Source organism: Podarcis melisellensis, assembly GCF_964234715.1.
Source record: "Podarcis melisellensis genome assembly, chromosome: 2".
Taxonomy (NCBI): Eukaryota; Metazoa; Chordata; class Lepidosauria; order Squamata; family Lacertidae; genus Podarcis; species Podarcis melisellensis.
Window position 1 is genome coordinate 82,577,524 of NC_138529.1, and position 27,557 is coordinate 82,605,080.

A 27,557-nucleotide genomic window follows, 5' to 3' on the forward strand; every position below is an offset into this window, starting at 1 on the left:
TTTTGTTCTTGTTAAGTTTATTGGCATGTTTCTTTACAGAAGAGCTCTGCCTACATACTAGAATGTAGACCTCTGGGAAAAACAGTAGAAGGGCTCCATTTAAGAAAGCTACAAATGCAAGAACAAGGAGGGGGCAGAACAAAGTTGCCAAGTTTCCATCCAGAAAATCCAGACTAGTGACAGTAAGAGAGAAAGGGGAAGGTGCTCTTAGTCACCAAGAATGACCATCACAACCCATATGGAGATTGTTCTACAAGACAGGCATGTTAGATTCCTCTTTACATTTGCAGAATTAATCATGAAGGGTGGTGGTGGTGGTGGTAAAAGGCAAACAAAGTGATCATTCTGAAAGCTGTATTTAATTTTTCTTTTTAAGTCCAATAATCCAGTGTGCAAGGTTATGCAAATCATCCTTTGAAGATTTAGCTACAAAGAAGCCAGACAATATTTTTCCAGAAGATGAAGCTTTTTGGCTCTTAAAATCAATAAAAATGTTTACATAATTCTTGCTTCTACTGTACAGAATACTGCCTCTATCTGGACTTGTGTTGCTAGCACACGGCATTCCACAAGTGTCCTGTTCACTTCCTAAACAACCTGTGTTTCAGTACTTAAACATGTAATTCAAGAATTTTACACTAATTTATACATTTTAATTGGTTGCATATATTAACATGTACTATAAGATTTCTCCTAAAGAAGCCATTACATAATACGTGGATACTGTAAAAAGATCTGATTAGTTAAAAGTAACAAGCATTAACAGATACATACAAAACTCAACCTAGTTGGATCGAATGCTGAGCTTGCAATGAACTATGAGTAATCAGCCTTTCCAGTTGCAGCCTTCACAGGGGAAACACAAGACATTAAAAGGTAAATTGTTACAGATTCTGTACATAGTTTCTTTCCGCTGGGACACCTGGAAGTAGCTTAAGTTCCAAACATAGTTTCCTCTTTTTAAAACTAGGAGAAAGGTCTGCTACCATGAAATAATGAGATGGGATGTAGGGACATGGGAGGCGTGAAAAGGAATGGGCTTACAAGTTGTTCATGGTAAAATGGGTGATTTTGGCCACTGAAAATAGGATCTTGTTTTTCTTTTTACACAGAAGAGGGGCTGTGTGTGTATGTGTTTGAAGGCCTAAGTGTGATATCTGTTTGTGAAGGACTGTTCCCAACCCCTCCAGCCCCACCTCAGCAGCTGCAGCTCTCCGCAGAGGCTTTCGCCCGGTCATTCTTGTCTAGTTTGATAGGTTCAGGAAATTCGTTGTAAAGCTCCACTTCAGTTTCCTATAATGAAAGAAAGAAAATGTCACCAACTACAATTTGGTCCCTTTATTCAACTAAGTGGGTGCTAATAGCACCACTTCACCATCATGTCCAATACCTGCTTCCTCAACTCCTGTTCTCTGGAGGAAACAAGCGAAGCAAAGTCTTCCTAACTTGGATGGAACCAAGTTAATACTACAGTTTATGACAGGAGAAGGTGCAATGTAAAAACCAGGTGCAGCACACCTTGAAGTGCCATGAACTGAAGCACACAATTCCAACTGTTGATGACGTAAGAGGCATCACTGCCTATGGGGATGTATGTTCATCCCACTTTTGCCTTTGAAAACAGGTTTTTGCAATGTTTCAGAATCCTGTTCAACTGGAAAACATATTGGACAAATGCCAGTGCACAAAGGCATCAGTGCCTCCATCACCTATCTCCAGCCATCGCCTGGTTTGATATTGCATATAGAATAAGGACCAGACTGCCAGAAGAGGGCACTAGAACTCATACCTGCTTAAGTGCATTTCGTGCAATTGTTTGGAAAGCCTGTTCCACGTTAATGGCCTCCTTGGCACTGGTTTCAAAATAAGGGATATTGTTTTTGCTGTAGCACCAGGCCTGTGCTCGTTTTGTAGTAACCTGTAATAGAAGCAAACTCCTTTAAGCTCTTTATAATTACCAAGAGTCAACTGCATTCATCTTCCATGTCCGTACCAGCCATCTTTTTTCACTGCCAAAAAGCACAGCAATTTGCCATGCTAATGTAAAACCCCATGTTTCCCAGAATCCCCAGGAAACATTGTTCACCAACTGTTCTCCCCCTCCCCCCTCCCATTGTTTTCTCTTCACTATTTAAAAATAGCAGACTTCTGCAGACAGGATTCAGTTTAGCATCCTTAGGAGATCCTGGTTAATGGTGGTAGATTCAGAATGTTTGCTTTGATAATTATTCTAATTAAACCCCACAGTATGCATCAACCAGCTTACTTGTCTGTTTTCAAGGTCAATCTTGTTTCCCAGCACAACAAAAGGAAAGTTCTCAGGATCTCGCGGACTGGCTTGAATGAGAAACTCATCTCGCCAGCTGTCGAGAGTTTTAAATGTGTTGGGAGCCGTTACATCAAACACCAGCACGCAGCAGTCTGCTCCTCTGTAGAAGGCTACTCCCAGAGACTGAAACCGTTCCTGCCCTGCTGTATCCCATATCTGCAAGACATTGGAGAAGAACTCTTAGGGACAAGCTCAGATCAGGCCTCAAAATCATACTGACTGAAGTTCCTCAATGCCATAACGCTGCTTGTCAGAATGTCATACAAATTTGGAAGGAACACATTCATGCCTTTGGAAAAAGTATCAGCATGCCCCTAATGGAGAGTAGGTTCTTAAAGACCAATAGTGCCAATAGTTTGGCAAGTGAATTTGGAGCAGCCTGCCAAATGTGGGAAGGAAGTGCCTTTACCCCTTAAACAAAGCAGGACCATCTAGAATTACAAACCATTCCCCACCCCACCCAGTTCAGAAAATTGCAGGCCATGCAGGGAAAGCTCCATGCCATGCTGAGCTATATAAGAGCAGGCTAGTCTTTAGTCTGCATGACAGAAAATAAGCCTCTCCTTCTCAGCTCTCCTGCATCCTATACTTGTGCCTGTGATTTTTTTCTATCTAGATGCAGGATTTCACATCTATCTGTTAAATTTCATCTAATTGTTTTTGCTCAGGGTTGTTTTTGCTTATGGTGTTGCTGGGAGCAGCACCAGAGGGTTAGAGCAGGTTGCCAGAGGGAAAAGTTTTGTGATGCTACTCAATTTGCCCTCTGGCACCGCAGGGTAAGGGGCAAGCCACTCTCACCTATGTCGCTACTAACAAGACACCATAACATAATTTAAGCATTCTGTAGATATTTGACAACGGCTAGTTTAGAGTAGTTGTCCAACTATCAAATATGCCATCCCTAGTAAGATCTGATTCTTTTCTACTTGTGTCAACGCATCAAGGGTCTCTGTCTCTCACGCACAGTCACGTTTGCCACTGTCTCCTCCAGAGGCTTGAGAAGAGCAAGACATGTTCTCAACAGTGTGCTGAGCCTTGGGACCACCAGTCAATCATCCTATTGCTTTCCAAGCATCAATGCAGGGCCTGGTGTGACTGGCTCTTTCAAACTGGGCATTCCTCCCTACCATGCTGTTACCCCTATCAATGCTGTCTAGCAGCAAAGCAGATTATAAACACCTAAACACAAAATACAATTTGTGGATCTCTGCAAGTTGCAGAAATGCAACGGATACAATTCTTACCTGCATTGTGACTAGCCTGTCATCCACCATCACTTCCTTTGTGAGGAAGTCGGCTCCTATTGTAGCTTTGTACTGGTTACTGAATTTCTTGTTCACATACTGGTTCATGAGAGATGTCTTTCCCACCCTATGGGAGGAGGAAGAGAGAAAAGCCATAAGGATACAAAGAATACATGTTGTTGTGCACACACAGTATGCAGCCATATTCCATTTACAGAAGAATACAAGTTACCCTGCATCACTTTTGGATTTATTCAGGAGTGTTTTAATCCTTAGGACTAGAACTAAAACACTGGTGCATTGGTGGCAAACTTACGACTCTCGAAATGTTGTGGGACTCCCAACAATTAGCCCCAGCTGGCATTGCCAATGGTCAGGGATGATGAAAAGCTGCAGTCTAGCAAAGGGGGTGGGGGTGGGGGGAACAACAGGATGCCGACCCCACCTTAGATCTGAAGGTACATGAGACCACCACTTTGCTGAAGCTAACAGGCCAGAGTCTGGTCTGGGTCTGCATGTAAGACTGTTTGGAAAGCACCTACATTGCATTGGGTTTCATGATGTAAGAATATCAGGATATAAATGAAAAAGGTAAAGAAATCCAAACAACTAACTCCTTTCAGGGGTCATTTCAGTGGTGGCCCTATATTTAGGTGCATCTGGGATCACTTCCACATAACCCATTTAACTGAGAATACACCCTAATTTGTTCACAGAGAGATCAGAAGATGTTGCACCAAGCAAATGTCACCCTCCTTGCCAGTGCATTTGCCTGTCACTTTCCTTCTGGCAAAAAGTATGATCTTTTGTTGAAACAGTTAGTTGAGCAAGACCTCAAAATCAACTTTAACTGCATTAACTTGAATTTGCCACAATAGAATTTCACCTGAAAATAGCAGCAGTCTGGAAGCACCCAAAGCCTGTCAGCTTGCTTTTAAGTGGGCTTTGAGTGTTTTTATTGCCATCTGTTTTTTACTGAAATGATCTTGATCTTGAAATACCATTGCTCAGTTTTCAATTACAGTATAGCTCTTTTCTGGTGTGCCTGGAAATTTTTGTATCCTGCTGTTTAACATGCATTTTTAAATACACGTTTTTAAGTTAGTTTCAAGTGTTTTTGAAAGGCAACATAAAGCCCTAAAAGATAAGAAAATTCAGCCCCGTGTTTAGCATTCAACTTATGAAAGAAATAGTTCACCCTCCAATACATCCCTTTAATAATTTGAGGTTGAATTAGGTTCAGGAACAAGTTATCCCACAGAATAACTGAAACAAAAGAGGCTCAAAGATGTTGCATGAGCTATCTGAAGCAGCACTTTCAAATATATTGATTAGATGAATACATCAAATGCACTATCAGTAAGGTGGGTGTTATATTCTTTCTCTGGAAAATAAAGGATTCATTTCAACATGCCAACCTGCACAAATGTGGAATTAAAACAGCAAATTGTGCTGAAAGCCTTGTGTCTCTACTGGACTAGGCTTTAATTCCATTAGTATCTTTAGGTGCTGAAGTAAGCTCTTTCACAAGACCAGTATTGAGATGTGGCCCAAATTTATTTTCTATTGAAGCAACTCTGCCTATTAGGTGATATAGGGTATGAAAATATGTGAGCAGGCTGTAATTGAGGAAAGGAAATTAGTATGGATGGAATAGTTTTGGTCTTTCACTTACACCTTTCCTCTGGTATGATACAATATCATATGTGTGTACAACAGATTGTTTAAGGAAGCTTCACTCTATCGAATGAGAGGCTGGTGTGGCACATTAGCAGAATTTGCTATTTCACAACTATGACTGCAGCGGCCAATCTCTTTTGCAGAGATGTACTCAAGATGGCCACAACATCTTTCAGAAGCCTGGGCCAAATGACATCAGATCTGTTTATTAAGAGTAGAATTTGGGTCACATTACATCCCAGGCAGCAAATATGAAACTGCTTTTCCACTGACAGTTGTGAAACAGCTTTACTCACAAAAAAACCCCATCCATTTGCATTAAGCATCTCTTTGGTATTCTATGACAGCATGGTTTGTACCGTGCTGCTTTAATGCCTAGAGCACTGCTCTTAAGAGAACTGGTAGAGCTTTATGATCATTGATTTTTCTGTCGCACATCTGCTCTCTCTCTTGTGGGAAGCTCCAAAAAGCCTGGATTTCCTCAGTCATGCAATATGTAGGTGAAGCTCTTAATTGCCTAGGCAGCATAATGCAGGTAGGATGTTTTGACAATTTATTCAGCACTGAAGGTTAGATCAGGCAGCAACAATATAGTTGTTTTTAAGTTTACACCCCATCTGACTCTGAAGAATTTACAATAAAAAAATAGTCTTAATTCTACCAGGGTTGTGAGTTTTTGTAAAAAAACAAACAAACCTATCCGTGTAATTTGAGCCTTTAAACAAGTTTCCCCAGCAACTATGGACTGAAAGTGGAGTGCTGGTTTATTTATTTTTATTATTTTCTTCATTATTCTTGAACTTGTTTCAAAACCTAAATCTACTTCTCCCTTTTGTGGTAATCCGCACAACACATGCAACGCTGCAGCCCAAGTTGCTTCCTTTACTTTTGATCACAATTCAATGGCAGCAACAATTTGAATTTCAACAAGTGTTTTCCTGGATTCTGCATGGCTCACTGATGCTGCACAGCAATTTATACAGTGCCAGTAAAGCAAACAAAACTTAGGTAGCTTCACAGGTAAGATAGATAGGTCCCCTTCCAACTACCCCAGTCATATGCATTTCAAGTGAGTGTTTTAAGATGCAGCAAACACTGTGCTACATCCAACAGTAACAGACACTACTTTGCTGAGGCTCCACTTACCCCGAGTCGCCAAGGATGATGACCTTGAGTAATACTTTCTTCCTAGAAGTCATTGTTCAAGGGTTCAGAAGATCAGTTCCAAGTGCACTTACTGGACCAAAAAAAGAGAGAGAATACTATTTTTTTAAAAAAACAACATGGAGCTCATTTGCCGCTTGCAGCATCTCAAAGTACAGGACAACCGATGAGCAGGTTGTGTGGCTTCAAGCTAGGTTAACAGGTACGTACTGCCTCTTCAGATACATACTTGTTAAACCCGTAGGGTTTGGCCTACTCTTATGACTAGAAAACACGAGGACCCATCAGGCTCTTCAAGTTCTGGGAAAGTCTGGCCATGAAACACAAGTAGTAAGGAAATAAAATGTATCCAAGCAAGAGCAGCAAAAAGTTGCCTGCCAGGGAAACTAGGCTGCCACACTATCTAATAATGAAGAATCCCAATGATTAACAATGGCTTGCATGCAACATACTTTTTTTTTTATCCAGCTGCCTGAATGCTAACAGTCTTAGTAAATGCTACTATGCACACTGCAACTTCAGTCCTCTTTAGGCTTCAGATTTCACAAGGATTATCCCTTGTGAAAGAACAAAGAGTCTCATCTTACCCCTATTCTATGCATGAATCATGCATTACTAACCAGATTAGACTCTGCAGCAAGGACTCCAGTTCAAAAGTCTTAATTTTCACCAAAAGATCTATAACAAGTTTAGAAAGCGGTTTGGCTATTTGCATAGGCAGAAAAGAAATGCTCAACAAGATTCAGGTTTACACACACCCTTAAGGGATAAAAAAAAACCCTTCGATCTACAGTGGCCCACTGGCAGTTAGTTGCAATGCTTTGCAATGTTTGTATACCAAGTGCTGGAGAATTAAAACGGGCAGCAAGGAAGCTTTCGCAAGCAGCCTCTTCCAAAGGAAGCAGGATGAAGGAGAGCAGGGGCTTTTAAGAAGAACCGATGAAGGCACAGGAGCAAGGAAAAGGTATCACAGTTCTTTGAATGCTGGACAGTCACTATTGTCAAGATAGCAGCATCTGTAAATAGTTCATAAAACAGCTATAAAGTTCAGCTGGTCAGCAAATGTAGAAGAGGAAAATATCACAAGGGGCAAGCAGCAATTAACCAAAAGTTCTACATGCAATTCATACACCAGAGATTGCTAAGCTGCACTGATAGCTTATGACAGCAGCCTTTTGCAGCTTCTTTTTTTTTTTTTTTTAAAGGACGGCAATGGTTAATCACTGGGCTTGCTCAGGAAGCAAGAGGAGCTACCTACGTTAGAAGAATGGAGAATGAAGATGAGGGACTATGATAGACTGACTGGAAGGATTCAAAATTGACGAGATCAGAGATTTACAGAAGATTGGGAAAAGTTTATAGAATATATGCATAAACTAAGTGATAATCAAATAACGTTTGTAAGTTTTAATGAAGCTCTGTGAGAAGAAACGTTGGGTTGTGTGTAAAAATAAGAACTAATTTATAAAAATAATGGAAATAAGATTTTAGAAATGTGTAAGAAATTAAGAAGGGAAGGAGTATCAGTCAAGTTGAGGGAAGTCAAAAAGAGAATGGAGATAAAAATAAGATGTATGAATTGTATAAATTTTGTATTGGAAAAATGAATAAAAATATTATATATATATATATATATATATATATATATATATATATATATATATATAAAATCACTGGGCTTGCTCATTGAATGCACAAACTAGTATTTGTACTCAGTTCCTTAGAATTTGTTGTTTTAGCTGGCACTTAAGGGACCCAGACATTGTGCAACAGACTCATTGCTGTAAATTTCTACTGCAGGCAAGGGAAATTTCCATCCTGTGTACCATATTAGGCCCACACTATTTATTATTTTGATAAGCATGAACTAATATGCAATTGGCATAAGTGACACATTGTTAATGTGACATTTTTAGCAGAAATTGTTAATACACGTTTTATTTGGTGTTTAAAATAAAACTATTGGTACCGTACTTCAGTTTTCAAAACACTCTACTCTTTATTGTTAAACTCATTGGCATATTGTCTATCCTTAGCATATACTTTGAGGCTTCAAAAGGACATACACTTCAATAATCCTTGAGTGTCAGTCAGGAACAAAAAATGGCACCCAGACTTTTTGAAGTGCTCACAAATGAAGAATCTTCAGATGCAAAATGCACCTGGTGCCCTGCTAATTTCAAGCCCAGTATCATAGTGTCAGGCGAATGACAGGAGGGTAGTCCCACCCTCTTCAAAGTGGTCCACAATAGGTGGGTGAGGTCAGGATCCAGCACACCAGAGGTTTCCAACCCCTGTTCTAGAACTCTGATTTTTGACACTGACAAACCCAAGGCAACTCTTACTTCAAGACTTAAGTGCACAGCCAGAATCTAAGTGAAATCATTTTTAAAAGATCACCTAAAGTATCCAGGAATTTTTACTTGCTTCGTGCTTTTGAAATTATATGCAGAAATGCAGCTTGAAATAGATCTACAGAAATTATCTTTTGAGATGCACAAAAGCACTACCACATAAGCTTCCTATTCCTGCAGTGTTAGGAACTCAGATACAGTCGTACCTTGGCTCCCGAATGTCTTGGGAGTCGAACGTTGTGGCTCTCAAATGATCGGAAACCGGAAGTGAGTGTTTGGGTTTTCGAATGTTCTTTTGGAAGCTGAACATCCAGTGCAGCTTCCACTATTGTTTCCGGTGCGCCTGCGCAATCGGAAAACAATCAGAAGCCGTGCCTTGGTTTCTGAATGTTTTGGAAGTCGTACGGACTTCTGGAACGGATTCTGTTCGACTTCCGAGGTACGACTGTATACAAGTTAGGCGCCAAATGGCTCCTTAAACCAAGGCTACAGTTGATGGACTGACTGATAATGATTCTCAGTTCAGATTACAACTTTGCGCTGGTTTAAGAGCTTTTAGAACTTAAAAGTAGAAAGGTCACTTGATCCAGGGCCTATTCCAATCTCTTTTTCTTAATGGCGACTGCTCCTGCTCAGGCTGCACAATAAAAGCAATTTGGTTCCAGAAATTCATTCCGATTGTGCAGATTAAATGTAACTGATAAAATTCTACAGGATAGGGTATTAGTGTGTGAAAACAATCTAGATCCAATGATCCTCAGATGATGGAGATGTCAGGCACCAGCCTGGCCCCCAGGCATCCTCACTTGGTTACAAGTGGTCAAAAACCTGGTGCCAAATGCGCCTGCCGCTTGGCTAATTTCAAACACTGCATTCCTGTTTGAGGCATTCAGTCTTAAAAACCCCACACAACCAAGGAACACGAGAAGTGCAGCAGCACAAGCAGTACTGCTTCTGAGTGTTATTGCCCACAAAAAAGAAACTAGAAAAGAGTTACAGAGCATGTCAGATGATCATGGCCACCCAACATTTTTTAAGGTGGAAAAAGTCATGCTTGGTACAAACTTTGTTTTCCATCTAGACACATTGAAAGAGCTAATGAATTTGGTTACAAGGTGTCTCATGTCTCCTGTTCGCTATTCACAGCAACAGTATTGCATTTGAGCCAACTAGCTTAAGAGGAGCTACACAAGAACAACTGGTATGTGGAAGCTTCCACATAACTGAATTGCTGTACAGTGGGACCTTGGGTTACAGACGCTGCAGTTTACAGACTCCACTAACCCGGAAGTAGTACCTCGGGTTAAGAACTTTGCTACAGGATGAGAACAGAAATCGTGCAGCGGTGGCGCAGCAGAAGCGGGAGGCCCCATTAGCTAAAGTGGTACCTCAGGTTAAGATCAGTTTCAGGTTAAGAACGGACCTCCAGAACAAATTAAGTTCTTAACCAGAGGTAAAGGTAAAGGGACCCCTGACCATTAGGTCCAGTCGTGACCGACTCTGGGGTTGGGGCGCTCATCTCGCTTTATTGGCCGAGGGAGCTGGTGTACAGCTTCCGGGTCATGTGGCCAGCATGACTAAGCCGCTTCTGGCAAACCAGAGCAGCGCGCAGTAACACCGTTTACCTTCACACCGGAGCAGTACCTATTTATCTACTTGCACTTTGACGTGCATTTAAACTGCTAGGTTGGCAGGAGCACGGACCGAGCAACGGGAGCTCAGCCCGTCATGGGGATTCAAACTGCCGACCTTCTGATCGGCAAGTCCTAGGCTCTATGATTTAACCCACAGCGCCACCCACATACCATTGTACTAAAAAAATGGGTGAGTGGAATACAGTGGTACCTCTGGTTACAAACTTAATTCCTTCCGGAGGTCTGTTCTTAAGCTGAAACTGTTCTTATCCTGAGGCGCGTATTTGCTAATGGGGCCTCCCCCTGCACGCATGCCTCTAGCACACGATTTCTGTTCGCAACCTGGGGCAAAGTTTGCAACCAGGAGCAGCTACTTCTGGGTTAGCAAGAGTTCGTAACCCGAAGCGTTTGTAACCAGAAGCTAATTCCTTTAACTGCACGATTTCCAAGGAAACACTAGGGACTGCAGATCAGTTTTGCTATTAATGCTTGTCAAAGAAGCCTTGTCCCTTCCCACTGAACGAGTTTGTCAGACACAAGGCAACTTGAGGCACTATAATTCTGTTGCAAAAGCATGAACTGTAACAGCCTCAAACATTTTGGTACTGAAAGTCTATTTAAAGAAATGGGCATGTGATATAGGCATCTTTGATGAAGCAGCTCAAAAATATTAAGACTGATACTAAGATAATCAGAATATCCTGCCTTAAGTCAACTTGTTATTAACCTGAAAATTTGCTTAATAAGTGTTCCTTTAGACACCTTGTCAGATATTGCCCCAGTATTCTCTCTTGCAGCAAAATAAATCCGAGACAGTTAACAGGATTTTGCTTCTTACTGAATTCCAACAGCTAGCATTGCTCACACATAGCAAGGATGAATACTATCATTGAAAAGTAGTTTTTTTGAGTCACTTGTGAGAAATACTTAATAAGTCCATGTGACAGCCACAATTAGGAGAGTCAATTGTTCAAGAGTGGCTGCCTCATGCTATTCGATATACAGCCTTGGCCAGTTCAAGCACTTCTACCACCAAGGCATGACTAAGGACTCCTGAAGACTCAGAAGGATCACATGCTTTGTAAACATCCACAGAGCCAGAGCTTCCTAGTGACGAGCCAACGATGCATCTCAGTTTCAGGCTTTATATAAATCCTCTGTGCCCTGCTGCAAATTCAACCTTTGGTGATCAGCTGGACTAGTTTAAGTACATCATGAGTAAAGTCAAATTCAGCATTTGGTTTTGGGCCAATATATTCCAATTACTCCAGAGGCCCGAACAATTTGGAGTTTGCCTCAATGAAGGCCAAGGTGGTAACAACTACCTAAACCAGTGTTTTCCAACCTTTTGCTGACCATGGCCCCTTTCAGACCTTGTTTCCTTCCTATGCCCCCCCCCCCCACGGTCCTACCGGTAGAAAGGTAGCTATTTAAATGTTTTGTTTGTAAATAGAGTATGTTTTATTTATATCTTTTTATAATTCATACCAAATACAATTCCATTAAATGGTAGGAACAAAATTAAATATTGTTAAAGCAGAAAAAACAAAGAATCATAGAGTTGGAAGGGATCAAAGCATACATGACAGTTGGCCATCCAACCTCTGCTTAGAAACCTCCAAGGAAGGAGAGTCCAGAACCTCCCAAGGGAGATCCATCTTTCATGTATTATAAAAAGTAAACAACACTTATTTGACTCCAGTTATTAGACAAAGACGGGAGAACCTACAGATTACAGTCCAAAACCATACCCTCCAACATTTCTCCAATGAAAATAGAGATGTTGTATTCCATAATAATAATTTTACTATTTATACCCCACCTATCAGACTGGGTTGCCCCAGTCACTCTGGGCAGCTTTCAACATACATAAAAAACATAATAAAACATTAAACATTACATAAACTTCCCTACACAGGGCTGCCTTCAGATGGCTCAGGGGTCAGATACCCTTCAAAGTTTTCCAGTGAAAATAGGGACGTCCTAAGGAAAAGCAGGGCATTCTGGAATCAAATCAGAAACTGAGACAATTTCTGTAAATCCGGGACTGTCTCAAGTGGTCCTCACTGACCTGGTGCAAAAAGATCTTGTCATCCAGAGGAGCCCTGGCTGCCTAGATAAAACACTATAGCCCCACACACCTTCACCTAGGAGGAAGGCCCGCTGAGGCCAGTGTGGCTTTCTTCTGAGTAGAAACGTAGTAATTTACTAGATGCAAGTCAGCAGCACCAGACCTTATTGGCTAGGCTCTGGGGGGGGGGGATCCCTGATCTGCTAGGTGCTGGGGTGGATTGCACCCCAGCAACTTGCAGAGTCTGTCCCAGGGTGCCACTGGCACTGGCAACTGCTACAAGCAGTGATCAAAACGGGAACCTCAGTGATCACCCTCTCCGACTGGAAACAAACCAGGACTGCTCCAAGAAAATGCATGTGGCAAAAAGAAGAGCTAGGCCAACCCCTTACCTGCTTGTTATTGGCCAAGCAGATAGCCAGCCAATCTTTTTTTTAGAAAAAGATTTTTTTCTTTTCTTCTCACTTCACTCTGTGGCCCCCCCGAGCCTCATGCTATGCTCCCCCCCCCCATTTATGTAATTTTCACCTGGGGAGGCCTGGAATATCCTGGGGCCCCCAGCTGGGAAACACTGACCTAAACCATACAGTCAGCAGCTATCATAATGGAGATTGTAAGGAAAACTAAGAGCTATGCATTTTGAGGATTTAAGATGCCTTCTGCACCAATTAGTACCCCTGGTATTCCATCAGCTCTAATTTATTAAGATGTTGGACTTCCTTCAATTGTGGCCCAAGTCCATAATTAACTGTTTTTAAAAACTTCAGATACAATAAGATTCTTATTATCTTATGATAACTCAAGTTATAGAATTGGCTCTCCAGGAAACTCTTGAGATAAAATGAACACTCTCAACATCAGGGGCAGGAAACCTTTCCGGCCCAAGGGCTGTATGCAAAAGTAGGCATGCAAATGCATGTAACTCTTACCTTTGTACAATAGATTTATATTCCAGCTGCACAAATGCCAGAGGTTTTTACGGACAAAGCTGCCTCCCTCCAGAATGAGAGGTATTTGCACTATTCAAGGAAACATTCCAGGCAGGCAAAAACAGTGAGGCCTGGACAGAGTCCTGAGGGACAACTAGAAAGGTGTGGAGAGCTGCATTTAGCCCCTGACCCCCAAGGTTCCCTATCCCTGCTCTATATACTCTTTGATTACCCAAATCACAGGTGCTAAAATTATTGCTCTTAAAATTGTCCTTGTTCAAAAAGACTGAGTTTTATGTTCAAAAACTTCCAGCTGAACTTGACTATGTAAAGATAACCACTGTAGAGCTCCTTTTTGGTTTAATCTTGTTTTCCCAAGCTCAAGCAAGCCTTTATGGCTATTCTCAGAGTATGTCATTGATGGCCATGATTGATGGCCAGTACTGCTGGGCTCATTTGACTCAGGATGCAATGTGGAAGATCTATTTTATGCTTCATACTTTTATCTAGGCACTTGAATTGGGATCCTACTTTATCGGGATTACATTCAGCATCTTTTTTCTGGGATGGTACCTTTTTGCACTGGTTACTGCATGGATATCTATTTATGTATTTATATTTAGTTAGTTATTAAGTAAGTACTGAACTTATATGCCACCCTATACCTGGAGGTCTCAGGGCGATTCACAGAATAAAATCAAAACATTAAACCACAAAATACACAATCACAATAAAAACAACCCAATAATCCCCCCCCAAGTCACATTTTAAAAGGGCATAGGATGTCAATCAGATCAACCAAAGGCCTGGTTAAAAAGGAATGTTTTTACCTGGCGCCTAAAGGTGTAGAATGAAGGCGCCAGGTGAACTTCCCTGGGGAGAGCATTCCACAGATGGGGAGCCACTGCAGAGAAGGCCCATTCTTGTGTTGCCACCCTTCAGACCTCTCGAGGAGGAGGCACATGAAGAACGGCCTCAGAAGATGATCTCAGGTTTTGGGTAGGTTCATATGGGAACAAGTGGTCCTTGAAGTATTGTGGTCCCGAGCCATTTAAGGCTTTATATGTCAAAACCAGCACTTTTAATTCGGCCTGGAAACTAAGTGGTAGCCAGTGCAGTCGGACCAGGATTGGTGTAATATGCTCAAATGATCTTGCTCCGGTGAGCAACCTGGCCGCTGAATTCTGCACTAGCAGAAGTTTCCGAACCATCTTCAGAGGCAGACCTATGTATAACACATTTCAGTAATCTAACCTTGAGGTTACCACAGCATAGACAAAAGTAGTTAAGTTATCCCTGTCGAGATAGCGGCGTAGCTGAGCCACCAGTCGAAGCTGATGGCAGACACTCCAGGCAACTGAGGCCACCTAAGCCTCAAGCAACAGCTAAGGATCCAGTAGGACCCCCAAGTTATGAACCTGCTTCTTCAGAGGAAGTGTAACCCCATCAACAGCAGGTGATCTCCCACCTATCTGGTCTAGGGTACCAACCACTAATAGTGCTCAGTCTTATGTGGATTGAGTTTCAGTTTGTTGGCTCTCATGGAGTCCATTACTGAGGCAAGACACTGGCCCAGCACTTCCACTGCCTCACCTGCAGATGTAAAGGAGAAATAGAGCTGAGTGTCATCAGCATACTGCTGACAACATACTCCAAACCTCCAGATAACCCCACCCAGTGGTTTCATGTAGATGTTAAACAATGCAGGGGATCAATGTCCCCCACCTTCAAATCAGCCTCTTGCTGCCCAGTCAAGAAAACAAGGTCCAGAGTGTGGCCTGCCATGTGCTTTGTGCCGGGGAAATGTTGGGACAGCCCCATGGTTGTCATGGCAGCCATGAAGTCGTGAGCTGCCCCAGAGCCAGCTGCCTTGACATGAATGTTGAAGTGTCACAGAACCAGCAGTCTAGGAGTACCCAACACCTTCTCCGAGACCAGTTCTGTCCGCTCAGGCAGGGAGATTGCTGGGCAGCGAGGCAGACAGCAAACCAGCAGAATCCCTAATCTGTCCCAATTGTCCAATGCTAGGAACACACACTCTAGATTCCCACCCCACCCTACCCCCCCGGACTGGACAAAGAGCCTGGAGATAGAGAGAGAATCTGTATAAACCACAGCAACTCCCCCTCCCCGACCCTCAAGTCTAGCCTGATGCTGCACTGAGTGCCCAGGTGGGCACAGCTGGGTGAGACCAACTCCACCCTGCTCACCCACCCAGGTTTCAGTGAAAGATGCCAGATGAGCCTCCTCATCCATAGTCAGATAATGGATGAGGGATTTTATTCTGGACCAACCTGGCATTCAACAGCAGCAGTCACAGATCCGAGGGCTGGCTGATATGACAACCACAATTCCCCAGGTTGGAGGAGGGGGCTGGCACACAGCACAGTCACTAACTACCTGTGCCATGTGCACCTTAACTGGTCTGCCCCACCTCCCATGCCATACCTTCCGCTACCCACAACCACTGTAATTGGGCCTGTCCCTGCTTTCAGAAAAAGCTAGAATTATCAGGGTGATACCCAATTTAATTTTATTGCTTTCTTCATCCTTTGTTTTACTGCTTTCTTATCCTCGAGTCTGGCTTTTATTGTGCTTTCTATACTTTTTAAAAACTATCTGTATTTTCAAATATAATTTGTTGCATACCTTTGAGCCGGTTTGAATCTCAATTTTTGCAAAGGCTCTAAGCAATAGAAATTTGACCTGCTCAATGAGTGCAGAATTAGCAGTTAAGGTCTGCATTACATTTTTAAAGGAATATCTGGCACCTTTAACACTCTGGTAGTTACCACTGCTTAAGGAATGCCATGAATTCACACAATGTTTGCCACTTCAGCAGTCAATTGCATTTTAGGGGCATGGTGTGTATGACCCTCCCTAAATATTTTTCTTTTGAAATCACATTTTAAAAAACTATAACCTGTAACCTATCTACTGTGTCTGTAACAGCAGTACTTCACTACATAGAGTATGTTTTTAGATTTATATATACTTCACCAAGAACCTTCCTGTTTTAGAGTTATGCTGGAAAGAGGCTCTTAGGAGTTAGGAAAAGGTTTGCAAGCTACTTCTGATATGCCAGATACTACCTAATTCACACCATGTTCCAAATTCTGTAGTTCCAAGGTATTTTCTACTCATTAGAATTGTGAAGATTTTTTTTGCCGTTTTACTGTTTTCTATCACAACAGCAATTTATTTATCAAACAGCCTGAATAAAACAAAAGCTGAATTAAGTAATTACAGGAGAGGTGTGGAACCTTCAGCCCGTGAGCCTAGTTAGGCCCAGCACATGCCTCAATTTGGCCCGCCGAAGTTTCCCACAGACCACAGCCACCTGCCACATACCTGAGGTCACAGGCAACATCAAATGTGAGGAAAGGGTGGGTCCATTTGTTCCTTTGCAAGTGTGACTCCCAGTCAGCAGCAATCAGCTGATTGATGCTGAATGGAAACCCTGCTGGGAATTCTCTAGAGCATTTGTGGGGGGGGGGCTGAAGGAAGTGATTTGAATCAGCAACTTCCTTTGAACTTGGACAGGTGTCAATCACCTGACAGATGAGTGACCATGCCCACTTACCCAAGGTGGCCTATTTTTTGGGGGGGGGGGATTTTGGAAACTGGCCCATCAGCAGGATCCAATTCCAAACCCCTGCATTATTAGGGTGGTCTCCAACCAGGTAATATTCAGAATACAGCAAGAGAAAGTGACTTTTAGTCATTCCTAATTTTAAGTACATTAATTTTAATGGATCTACTCAGAGCATGACTTAGATAGTACCCATAGTTAATTTGCATCTGCTAATGTTAACTCACCTGGGACAGATTATTCTGTATTTGGCTGCTAGGTATTTGGCCACAAGCAACTAAACCGCCATTTCACAATCACTACCAGATAGAATGTAAATTAGGACACTGCAAATTTAAAGACTACAGGGCGAACTATCAGTCACATAGGTAACAAGTCAGCCGCTACTAGCCTTGCTACTTTACTGATTTCCTGTACACTTGGCCTGAATATGCCTTTACGCTCCTGACCAGTTGCTGCCTCCTTTAAAGAGGTATTTGGACACCAAGCCTCTCAAGTGCCAATCTGGAGGAATGTAAAGAGTCAGAAGCTTCTGGAAAAGTACAGGTGGCATCCATACCGGTTCAGCAGCTCTATATATATTGCATCTGATGAAATTGTCAGTTCTCCCATATAAACATGGGACCTACACTGTGCGACAGATAGAACAGGCTCTTTCTGCATTACCAAGGAGTCAGAAGCTGTTCTACTGAGTTAATATACCGGTATGTCTCAAAGCCTAGCACACTGTGGCAGGTTTGTGCTTCTATATTGTAGAGCACAACTATGAGGGGAGGGGCCAAAAGAGAGGATACCTTGAACATGCTATGCTACTTTGAAGGAAATAAATTCAGTTAAAACTGAACAGTATTTCAGTTTCTGCACATATTAAGCAAGTTCCTCTTGCCAACTTTCTTTCTGGTGGCATGTCTTCCCTCCTCCTGTTCACTCCCTCTGGTGTCCATAGGAACAGTACTTGGCTCAAGGCTGCACAGTCAGATTACAGCATCATGTGTGGGCTCAGGGTGCTTAATCACTTGCCCCCCCCTTGAGAAAACACTCCATGTCTGCTTCCCCACCCTGTCAGAATGAGTCTTTGACTTTCTATAATGGCTTTAGATGTATTGTGAACTCAGCACAGTTGAATGATTCTTTTGGAAGTGAGCAGAAGTATAAGCAATCAGCATTTCTCCCCTGAGTTTCTAAATGCTGCTAGGATAGGGCCACACATTTGAGTGGCAAGTTGTACTTTTCCTATAAATGCCCCTCCTCAAATTGAGAAGCAGCAAAGACACTAGCAAAAGCTTCTGAACAGCTGAAAGTAGCAGTTCAGCCTCTGAGGAGGTAGGGTGGAACTAGGCTTTGCAGTCTGATGTGCTCACTTGGTTGTTGCCAGACCCTAGATATATTAGAATGGTTATTTCACATGGTTTTTCAAAGTAAGCTCAAGGGCATGCAACACAAAACCTCACTGCTAACACATGAATGATTCAATGGATTCATCTGCCTTCAAATCCCTAACTCTTCACCACCTAGATCGACAGTCAACTTTGGCACATCAGCCCTGCCTCCCACAGATTCTGGAACCACTAACAGTTGATACCTAAACATGACTGCCAGTGCTTGCTAGCTTCTAGTCCTTTAGTTCCAAGCTTGAGGCACATGAAAGCAACAGAAAAAGATTCAAGAAGGGCTCAAGGTAGGAGGGTCTCCATTAGCATTACAATGGTATACTTATATTACAATGGTTTGGAAAAAATTAAGCTAGATACAGAAAACCAGATAAATCTATTCAATTAACAACAAGAACTAAAATGAGTAATTTGTTAAGCAGCAAGTACAGGTAAAGAAGTTACCCTGCCATACAACCTGTCCACAAGATATAGCAGAGTACTGGACTAGTTTTAGATCAAGTCTTATGTCATCATTGTAAAATCTTCTAGCAAAGGAATAACTCACCTGGTTAATGCAACTGTTTCCTTACCTAGCCACAAGGATTTACTATCTTCATAATAGTTTATCAAATATAAACCAGGCTTACATCTTATCGAGCCTTCACTATTAATCTGGGCACAATGGGCAGTTTCAAACTGCCAGATCACACAGGCAAATGTATTAGACGCTTTAAGACAACCTGTGTACAAGCTGAATTAGTGAAGCACTATGATTAAGTAACAGATAAGCCCCTCCCCTCTTTGAGAAGACACCCTATGCAATTTTTCTTTGAGAAGTCAGCAATGCTAGATCTTGTATGATACAGGAATACTTTTAGTACTCAGGAGAACAATGCAAATCTTTCTATCAAGCGTTTATGGTCTCAACTCTGAATTAGCCTTTATGGCAATTAAAGTGCCACCTCCTTTAAATTTCACAACACTCAGTAATTTACAGGTCCGTATTTCACAACAGCATCTAAAAAAATTAGTTAAGAATAACCTGCTTGCTTAAACAGGCAATACTTTTTGCCAACCCCAAGGTTTACTGAGTGCTCCATGTTCTGGACAAAGTTGTGCTTCCACTAAAAGATCAGGTGGGCAGCTTGGAGACCTCCTGGCTCTATTACCACCACTGGAGGCACAAGTGCCACCCCCCATGTGCAGGGTGCCTTCCAGTATTAGAAATTAGCCAGGCACCAGCTGCATTTTGTGACTGACGTGGGTCCAACTGCAACCATGTGGAGATTTCTGATGCCAGGTTGGTGACTCAGAAAAGCAAAATGTCACTCAAATTGAAATATTTTCCTTGAAGCTTAAATTTGTTTTATTCTGGATTGTTTTAATATGTTGCAAACTGCTTTCAGGTTTGTTCTGTAAAATATGAAGCAGTATAGAAATGAAATGAACAATAATAATAATAAATCGGAGGGGGGCACTGTGCCAAGACATTCCAATGTGTCGACTGGGTTTAAAGTGCTATTGGGCAATTACGGTATATTATATATCCAAGTTTCTAACACCGGTCCCTTCTGCTGCCTTCAGTGCTTCAGTGGTCTAGACTACATTACTGCAATACATTATATGTATTATTGTCTTTGAAGCTGCCGTTATAGTGCAGAACTCAGCAGCCAGATTATTAATGGGAACTAGGGGTCTGAACATATCTCGCCAGTTCTGGTGAAGTTGAATTGGCTAACAATATGCCACTGAGCTCAATTCAAAGTAATGGCTTTTACCTATAAAACCGTACACAACTTGGAACCACAAAACCTAATGGATGGCTCTGCCATATGCATATATCTGGAGCCCAAGATAGTCATCCAAGGCCCTTCTCAACATTTGCAAGTCCTCTCTAGTGAAGTCCAGGGGCTAGCTATGAGATAGCAGGCCTTTCAGCTGGCAGCCCCTGCCCACCCTCTCTGTTATGCTCTCACAGGTCAAGGCGCCTAGAATCAACTCTTTCTGGCACCAGGAAAGATGTTTTGGTTTTAGCACTGCTGCTGTTTTAGAGGGCATTCTGTTGGTTTTGTGACAATTGTTCTTTGGTGAATGGAAAGGATATTTCCTCAAGTATTATTGTTGGATAGACACTTCTTAATGTGCTTTTGTATGGATTTTTATTCTGCAAGCTGCTTTGTGACTGTTTTGGTGCAAAGCAACTCATCAATATAACAAACAATATTAGCTAATCAGGCTGGTAGGCTTGACCAGACTTTCTACTTTTGACAGTTTACATTAACAGCACTACTGAGAAAACCTGCCATGTAGTTAGGCTCTCTTCTATGTAAGAAATGGCTTTATAGAACAGCAACAATGACATCACCAAGGGCAGACCAGTGCTGGGCAGAGAGCTTCAAGCACAGCTGCTGCATGTAAGCTGCAGCTTTGGTTTAAAAAAACAAAAAGGAAAGCTCATCAGCAGATATGCTTGTAGCAATATGTGCCAGAACGATAGCAACTGATAACAGAATGCTCCATGAAATGCCTGCATGCTATACAGCAACTCCTAGTCTATTCATTTACCTATCAATCATTCAACTGTGATACATAACCAAGCCATGTTTATACAACCTACCTTGTTCTTACGAGCCTGTCCTGATCTAAGTCAGAGCAACAGTCCTTGAACCAGCCCTCTGCTGGCTGAATTCCAAGTCCCTGAATGGACTGAAAAGCGTTAGGGTGCAAGTGCAAATTAATGACTATCCCACTACACACAAAATGTTGTACTCCAGTACATCCAATGGTGTTAAAAGGGTACTTCAAACTTTGCATTTGGGGCGTTTGTATAGTGCAAAGTGGTTTCTTGAAAACCTATTTCTCAAGTTTAACACTAGATGTTTAATTCTACACTAGTCAGGGTCAACCCAGAATTGAGCTATGTTGAAGCTATGCAGGCTCTCTTTAACTGCATCACTGACCCTCATCATATATTGAGTGCCATGGGAATCATATTTGATGCAAAGCAGTGTTAGAAACTCAGATATATAAGCTAATCACCAAACGGCACCCTAAACTTAGGTTATGGCCACCACAATAGAATGTCTAGTTGCCTTTTTTAAAAATGGGATTTATTATTATTAATTTCATTTATATATTTCTTTATATTTTAAAGAAAATTTTTTCAAAGAGTTATACAACACATTAAAACAAAACAATCCTACTCGTGCAACTTATCCCCCCTCCCCCTACTGAATATGCTCAGGGGTGGGGGACCCCTAAAACAAGATTAAGGGGCCTGCAGGGGAAGAAAGGGAAATGTATCCTTGCACAAGCGAATTCCACTTAGCACTACATTAAATTCCACCCTGTAGTTTAATTTTGTTATTTTTCACACCCTTGCATGAAATGGCAGATTGGAAGAAACATATGTACCAGCACTGGGGAGGGCAGAGAAAAATGTTGTTAAGGAAAGCACAGAAGGAAGAGTTTTGGACAGCTGAATAGTGGCACAGAAGATAGAGGGAGATATTATCTAATGGGGATGAGTATAATTGTCAGCTAGCGTTAGGGTGAATGCTTCCAGCAGTTCACCTGAAATGCAGCTACTGTAATGAGATCACCCATCAGACATGGATGAGACCCCTGCAGAGTTTGCTCATACTTTCTTCCTGCACCTTATAACTAGTCAAGGCTAAAAGTATAAGACTTGCAAGTCAGCATGAGCGAGTGGATAGATAACCCCGAGAGATGGTGTTGCTGCAACAGAAATGATCTTGCCAATGATATTACAGAGAGTACCTCCAGCTATTTCACAGAGGACTCCAAGAAGGCTTCGTGCATTCATCTCAGTATCACAAACCAACTCTGAGTTGGCTAATCCCAAGTGGGGGGTGGGGAGGGAGAAATCTACCTTAATGTTTTATCTTCTGAAGCTATCAAGAGTGTGCTACATGGCTAGGATCTGGATTTAAGAACATTATCCTCATGCATCTCACAGAAAATCAAGTACACATTTAACTTATCTGCAAAACTGGTTGAAGGTGTGCTTCCCAAAGAAGGTAAGGCAGGGCAACAACTGGTGCGTTATCTGTCTTCAGGCAACTGCAAGCAAACTGTGACCCCAAAATTAAGGAGACTATGGTTACTCAACATGGTGCCCTCCTAGTGCTCCTGGACTACAGTCCAACTCTAATCAATCCCACAGGGTTTTCAAAATTAGCCAGGCACATTTTGCACCTGGCTTTCGACCACTTGCAACCAAGTGAAGATGACAGGGTGCCAGGATGGTACCTGACATCTCCACCATTTGGGGATCATTGGACCTGGACTGTTTTCACATGCTAATACTCCATCCTGTAGAATTCTATCAGTTATATTTTATCTGCATGATCAGAATGAATTTCTGGAACCAAATTGTTTTTTCTGTGAAGACTGAGCAAGAGCAGTCTGCCTTAGGAAAAGCGGTCGGAATAGGCCAATATATATGCGGAGTGTCCCTGAATCAAGCGACTTTGCACTTCTCAAAGCTCTTAACCTAGCTCAAGGTAGTCATCTGAACTAGCCAGATGTTTAACTGAGAATCAATCACAGGCAGTCCATCATTTGAAAAATAAGACTTTAGAGCTGTCTTGCCTCAAAATAGCAACTAGAGATTCCATTTTGGCAACTGCAACCTTGGTTTAAGGAGCCATTTGGCACTTAGCTTATATCTGAGTTTCAAACACTGCCAGCCAGCATGGCCAACATTCAAGGATGATGGGACTTTTAGTCCAGGAATATCTGGAGTGCACATTGGATATCCCCTTCAATTTTTACCTACTTGGGCTATATACCAATTGCAAAAATACCTGGATGGATGCATCTTGGAGAACAATTATGTATGTGGTTGTAGCTGCCTATTTAGATTACTGCAATGCAGTGTACAAGGGGCATCCTTTTAAAAAATGGCCAGGAAACTGCAGCTAGCTCAAGACAGAAACACAAGATCATCAACTGGGGCTGGACACTCTGGTGATATTATGCCAGCACTTTACCAGCTATGTTGGCTTCCAATCTCTTTCCATACCCAATTTCAATGGCTGGTTTTAAGCTTTAATTCCCTTAATAGCTTGTGGCCAGGTTAACGGAAAGGTTGGCTTCTTCCATATATACCTACCTGAACCTTACATTCCTCTTTGCACTCCCACCAAGTAAGGCCAGTTGGATGGCTACTAATACGGCCTTCATGGTGTGGGCACCTAAACTATGAACGAGGTTCACTAAAGAAGCTTGCCTGGCACTGCTTCTAATTGTTTCTTCAGTGCCAAGTGAATACATTTTTATCCATGCATTTTAAACTAACTTATTTTAATAAAATAAAAAGGCAGGCTCTAACCATTTACTGTTTCGTCTGTTTGCTAGAAGCAAAGTTACACTGTATTTTTATTTTAACTGTTGCGTGCTTTTAATATTGCCACTTGTTTAGTTGGGGGTTGGCAGATTGCTCTATAAACTGACTACAGAATATTTGTTGATGGGTGTCCACAAAGCTAATCATGATGATGCCAGCTTTCAACAACAAGGTAGAAACTAGTCCACTGTATAAGAGTAAAATTAACATTCTTTGTCCTAGCCACTTTTGCTCTAGTTGCACTCACTGCTGGCATGCTGCCCAGAAGGATATCCAGAAAAGAACACAACCCTCAGGTTCAAACAGATTCACCAACTATAACTACCATTTTTGGCCCTATTCAGTGTACTGCTCCCTCTAGACAAAGGCAGTCTGCCATCCACATAGACATTCATTTTAACAGGGAGCTTCCAACTATGGAAGGAAATCCAGTACCATTTTAGTTGATTTAACATCAAGTGGCTTGCATTAAAAATGTTTGCTATAACACCACACTTCCAGGATATCCCTTGCCATGTATAATTTTGAATACAGGTTGAATTCAGAGCACACATATATAATTTAACTGTTGTCAGCTTTCTTTTTCCTAGGAGGCTGCCTTACACTAGGTCAGACCACTGGTGCACAGAGTTCAGTATCATTTACTCTTACTGGCAGTAGTTCTCTGGTAGCTGGCATAAGTCAACACCTGCTACTCTAGAACCAGACTGAAGCCGGAACCTTCTGCACACAAAGTATATGGTCTCACACAGTATGAAATCAAATTTGTTGAACTGAAAATGCCTTAAGTCTTGCTTTAATAGCCGCCAGGTAAAGTAAAAAAACTTCAATACCAACTTAATTTTTTTAAAAAAAATAAGCTTTGTACTGCAGCTTGCAGCTCTAAGGTGATCTATTTCCTGTATTCCAAGTTTATCCTTTCTTGCGTCTGTTTTTAAGAACCCTTGGCTGGAACTTTTATAAGTACAGTATTGCGTGCAGGAAAACATATGCAAGAGCATCTTTCTATTACTGAGACACTGAATGAAACAGACATTTCTACAGATTTTGTACTATTTGTATTTTATAAGACTGAAAGTTATTTTTAGAATTCATCTAGAACATAGAGGCTATGTTGATGAAGTCCAGGATGTGACCATTTCCCCCCTAAAAAGTGAATCTGCATAAACATGCCAGGATTTCGAAAGACGAGAGTGACATGTATTTCTTTGCTTCCATTAAAGACATGGCATTTATTTGATACCTAGTCAAATCATAGTTAACTATTCATAAACTAAATCATGTGCTTAATCAGCTGCTGCTGAAGTCACAAGCAAGACAGTATGTTTGTTCTTCCCAACTAAGAGGGCATGGCTTAGAACAGGAAGAGTTTTCTGGACGTTTCACTTTTCAGCCCCTGAACAAAGTAAATATATTCTGAAAATATATGCTGCCTATAAGAGATACTAGATTACATATGTTACATCTGACAAATAGTCTGCATCCAGGAGTGTTGCATTATTGTTGACCTAAATATTACGCTGGTCCGATTTTCAGCTGGCTTAAAAGAAAGGTTTTCTTTCACTATGGTAGTTAGTATTTGGTAGTCATTAGAGTAAAATCACTTTTAGGGCCCAATACATTTTTGTTCTTACCATTTGGCTGATGCTTTAGAAACAACATGCTTCTATTGTGCTCATGCTGAAATATTTTTAGTTTAGCAAACTGGTTTAAAAGAATCAGCCTGACAAGATCCACTACAATAGGACTAAGATAAGATAAGATCTTTATTTAAGGATATCAGCACTTCAAACCTTGGAGATCAGAACACCTGCAGTCTTGCTCTGACCAGTGACTTCTAAAGCATTACTCATGGGCAACACTCCAGGATGAGAAGATCACATTTTGTTTACCATCCCAACTTATCAATGACCTCATGTTTAGCTAGTAAGATAACATGTAGCTGGCCCAATTTATTTAACATTCAAGGTATTCAGAGCAGATTCTGTAATAGATTCTTCAAATAACTACTCTCTTAGTTCTCTGTGTAAATATCGCCACATCATTCCACACATGCAATTCACCAAAACTAGTATTGTCAAGTCACAATCATTACTAATAGCTTATGTGCAACACTCCACTCAGGATTAAGTCCAGCTGCATTCAATGGGACCGAGTGTCTGGCAGCATGCTGCCCACTAGGAAAAAGCACCGCCCTCCATCACAATCCCCCCCCCACCCCAAACTCTGCATGCACTTCGAGAGCTCCTTTTTTAAGCACGGCAAAGGAACAAACCAACCTCCTCGGGTAATCACAAATATAAAGCTACACGGGAAAGGTGGAGAAGAGAGCAAAGGCTACAAAAGTTCGGCAATAACACGAACAGGGCTAGCACCCCCACCGGGAAGTCATCCAACATGCCTTGCTCCAGCCGGCAGCTACGGGAAGCTTTATTGTTTGGCCGGGAGGGGCGGGGAGAAGGAACTTGGGCTGGGCTTGCAATCTACTCCTCCGCTCTCACCTTCCAGAGCTTCCCGAGGACTCGGGAGCCGAACGGTCCCGGGCGGCCCGCACCGTGACAGCACCCTGGGGGAGGGCGGCCCCTTTCCCACGTTTCTTTGTTCCGGGGAGGGCGCTGGTGGAAGGGAAGGAGGGAGCCAGACAAGGAAAGAGGAACCAACCCTCCCCCGCGCCCCGGGCTTCTCCTGCCGGGTCTGCCACACAGGCACGGCCGGTGCTCGCGGGGGAGACCCGCTCCTGTGACACACAGGCGGAGGGTAGCGAAGCGGGTAAAATACCCCACCGCCACCCCCGCGCCGCGAAAAGACCAACCCGAATTTGCTCCCCGCCTTCCTAGAAGACCAGGGCGGGGCCCAGCCAGCCGCTCCTCGACGCCCCGAACCCCTCAGCAAACGCGGACCCAGCGAAGAGGCAGGAGGAGCAGCCGCAGCCGCTCCGGCGCCGGTAACGGAGCCGCACCCAGCCTCCCCTCCTTCAGCCCCGGCGAGCGAGCCGAGACCGCCGCACCCGGGGCCTCGCACCCAGCACCGGGCCCAGCGGCCCTAGATCCCGAACAGCCTCCGCCTCCGCCCTCTCTAGGTCTCCCGCTCTCCCACCCTCCGCCCCACAGCATCGCCCCCTCCGCCCTCACCGTATACGAAAAGCTCGGCCGCCGCGCTGTACTCGCCCCTCCGCTACCTTCGGCTCCCTCTATTAATGGGGCCAAACACCCTCCCCGCTTTCACTTCCGCCTCTTGCTCGCCCTCTTCCGGTCACGGGACCCGCCCGCCGTGTTGACGCTCTGACGTGATGGGGAGGCGCGTAGGTGGGGCTGGCAGAGGGCGGGGCTTGGTGTCCCAAGGCGGCTCGGGCAGCGTCTGGTGCGACGACGGGCGGGCCGGGCTAACCTCGACAGTGTTTGGCCGGCGCCCCACGTGACTTAGATGCGGTTGAGGGGCTTCTGGGAACTCTGGGGCGAACTGCTCTTTGAGCCTTGGCAGCCTCCCGGTGCCGGGTCGAGTTAACTTTGAAGAAAACAGGCCGCAACCCAGTTCCCCCATCTTGTCTTCTGGCATTATATACCGTGCCTCTCGCTTTCTCTCTCCAAGAGTTTCTGGCGCTGTGGTACTTTGTGCCATTGCACTAGCTTGCTCTACGCCTCCCCCATTTAAAATGTTATAAGAATTTTCAATGTCATCAGCTTTTTATCATCTTCATCCTCAGCGGGAGGTTCTTTCAAACTGGACATGCCTCAGTTTAAAAGCTGTTCTCCTAGTAGTCTGGTTTCATCCTGGTTCAATTGGAGCCCCCACCCCGTTTGTAGTAGTCCCAGCTTG

The 27,557-nt window shown here is 42.9% G+C and overlaps 1 protein-coding gene across 1 annotated transcript; it reads right to left on the reverse strand.

Moving 5' to 3' along the window:
- Nucleotides 1–27,031, reverse strand: RAB7A (RAB7A, member RAS oncogene family). The gene is made up of 6 exons (XM_081900557.1): nucleotides 26,873–27,031; nucleotides 6,400–6,490; nucleotides 3,574–3,700; nucleotides 2,267–2,485; nucleotides 1,790–1,918; nucleotides 1–1,293 (listed from the first exon to the last, which is right to left on the reverse strand). Exons 2-6 carry the CDS (start codon nucleotides 6,450–6,452, stop codon nucleotides 1,198–1,200), a joined length of 624 nt encoding a protein of 207 aa, XP_081756683.1. The 5' UTR covers nucleotides 6,453–6,490; nucleotides 26,873–27,031; the 3' UTR covers nucleotides 1–1,197.
- Nucleotides 27,032–27,557: the final 526 nt, after the last annotated feature.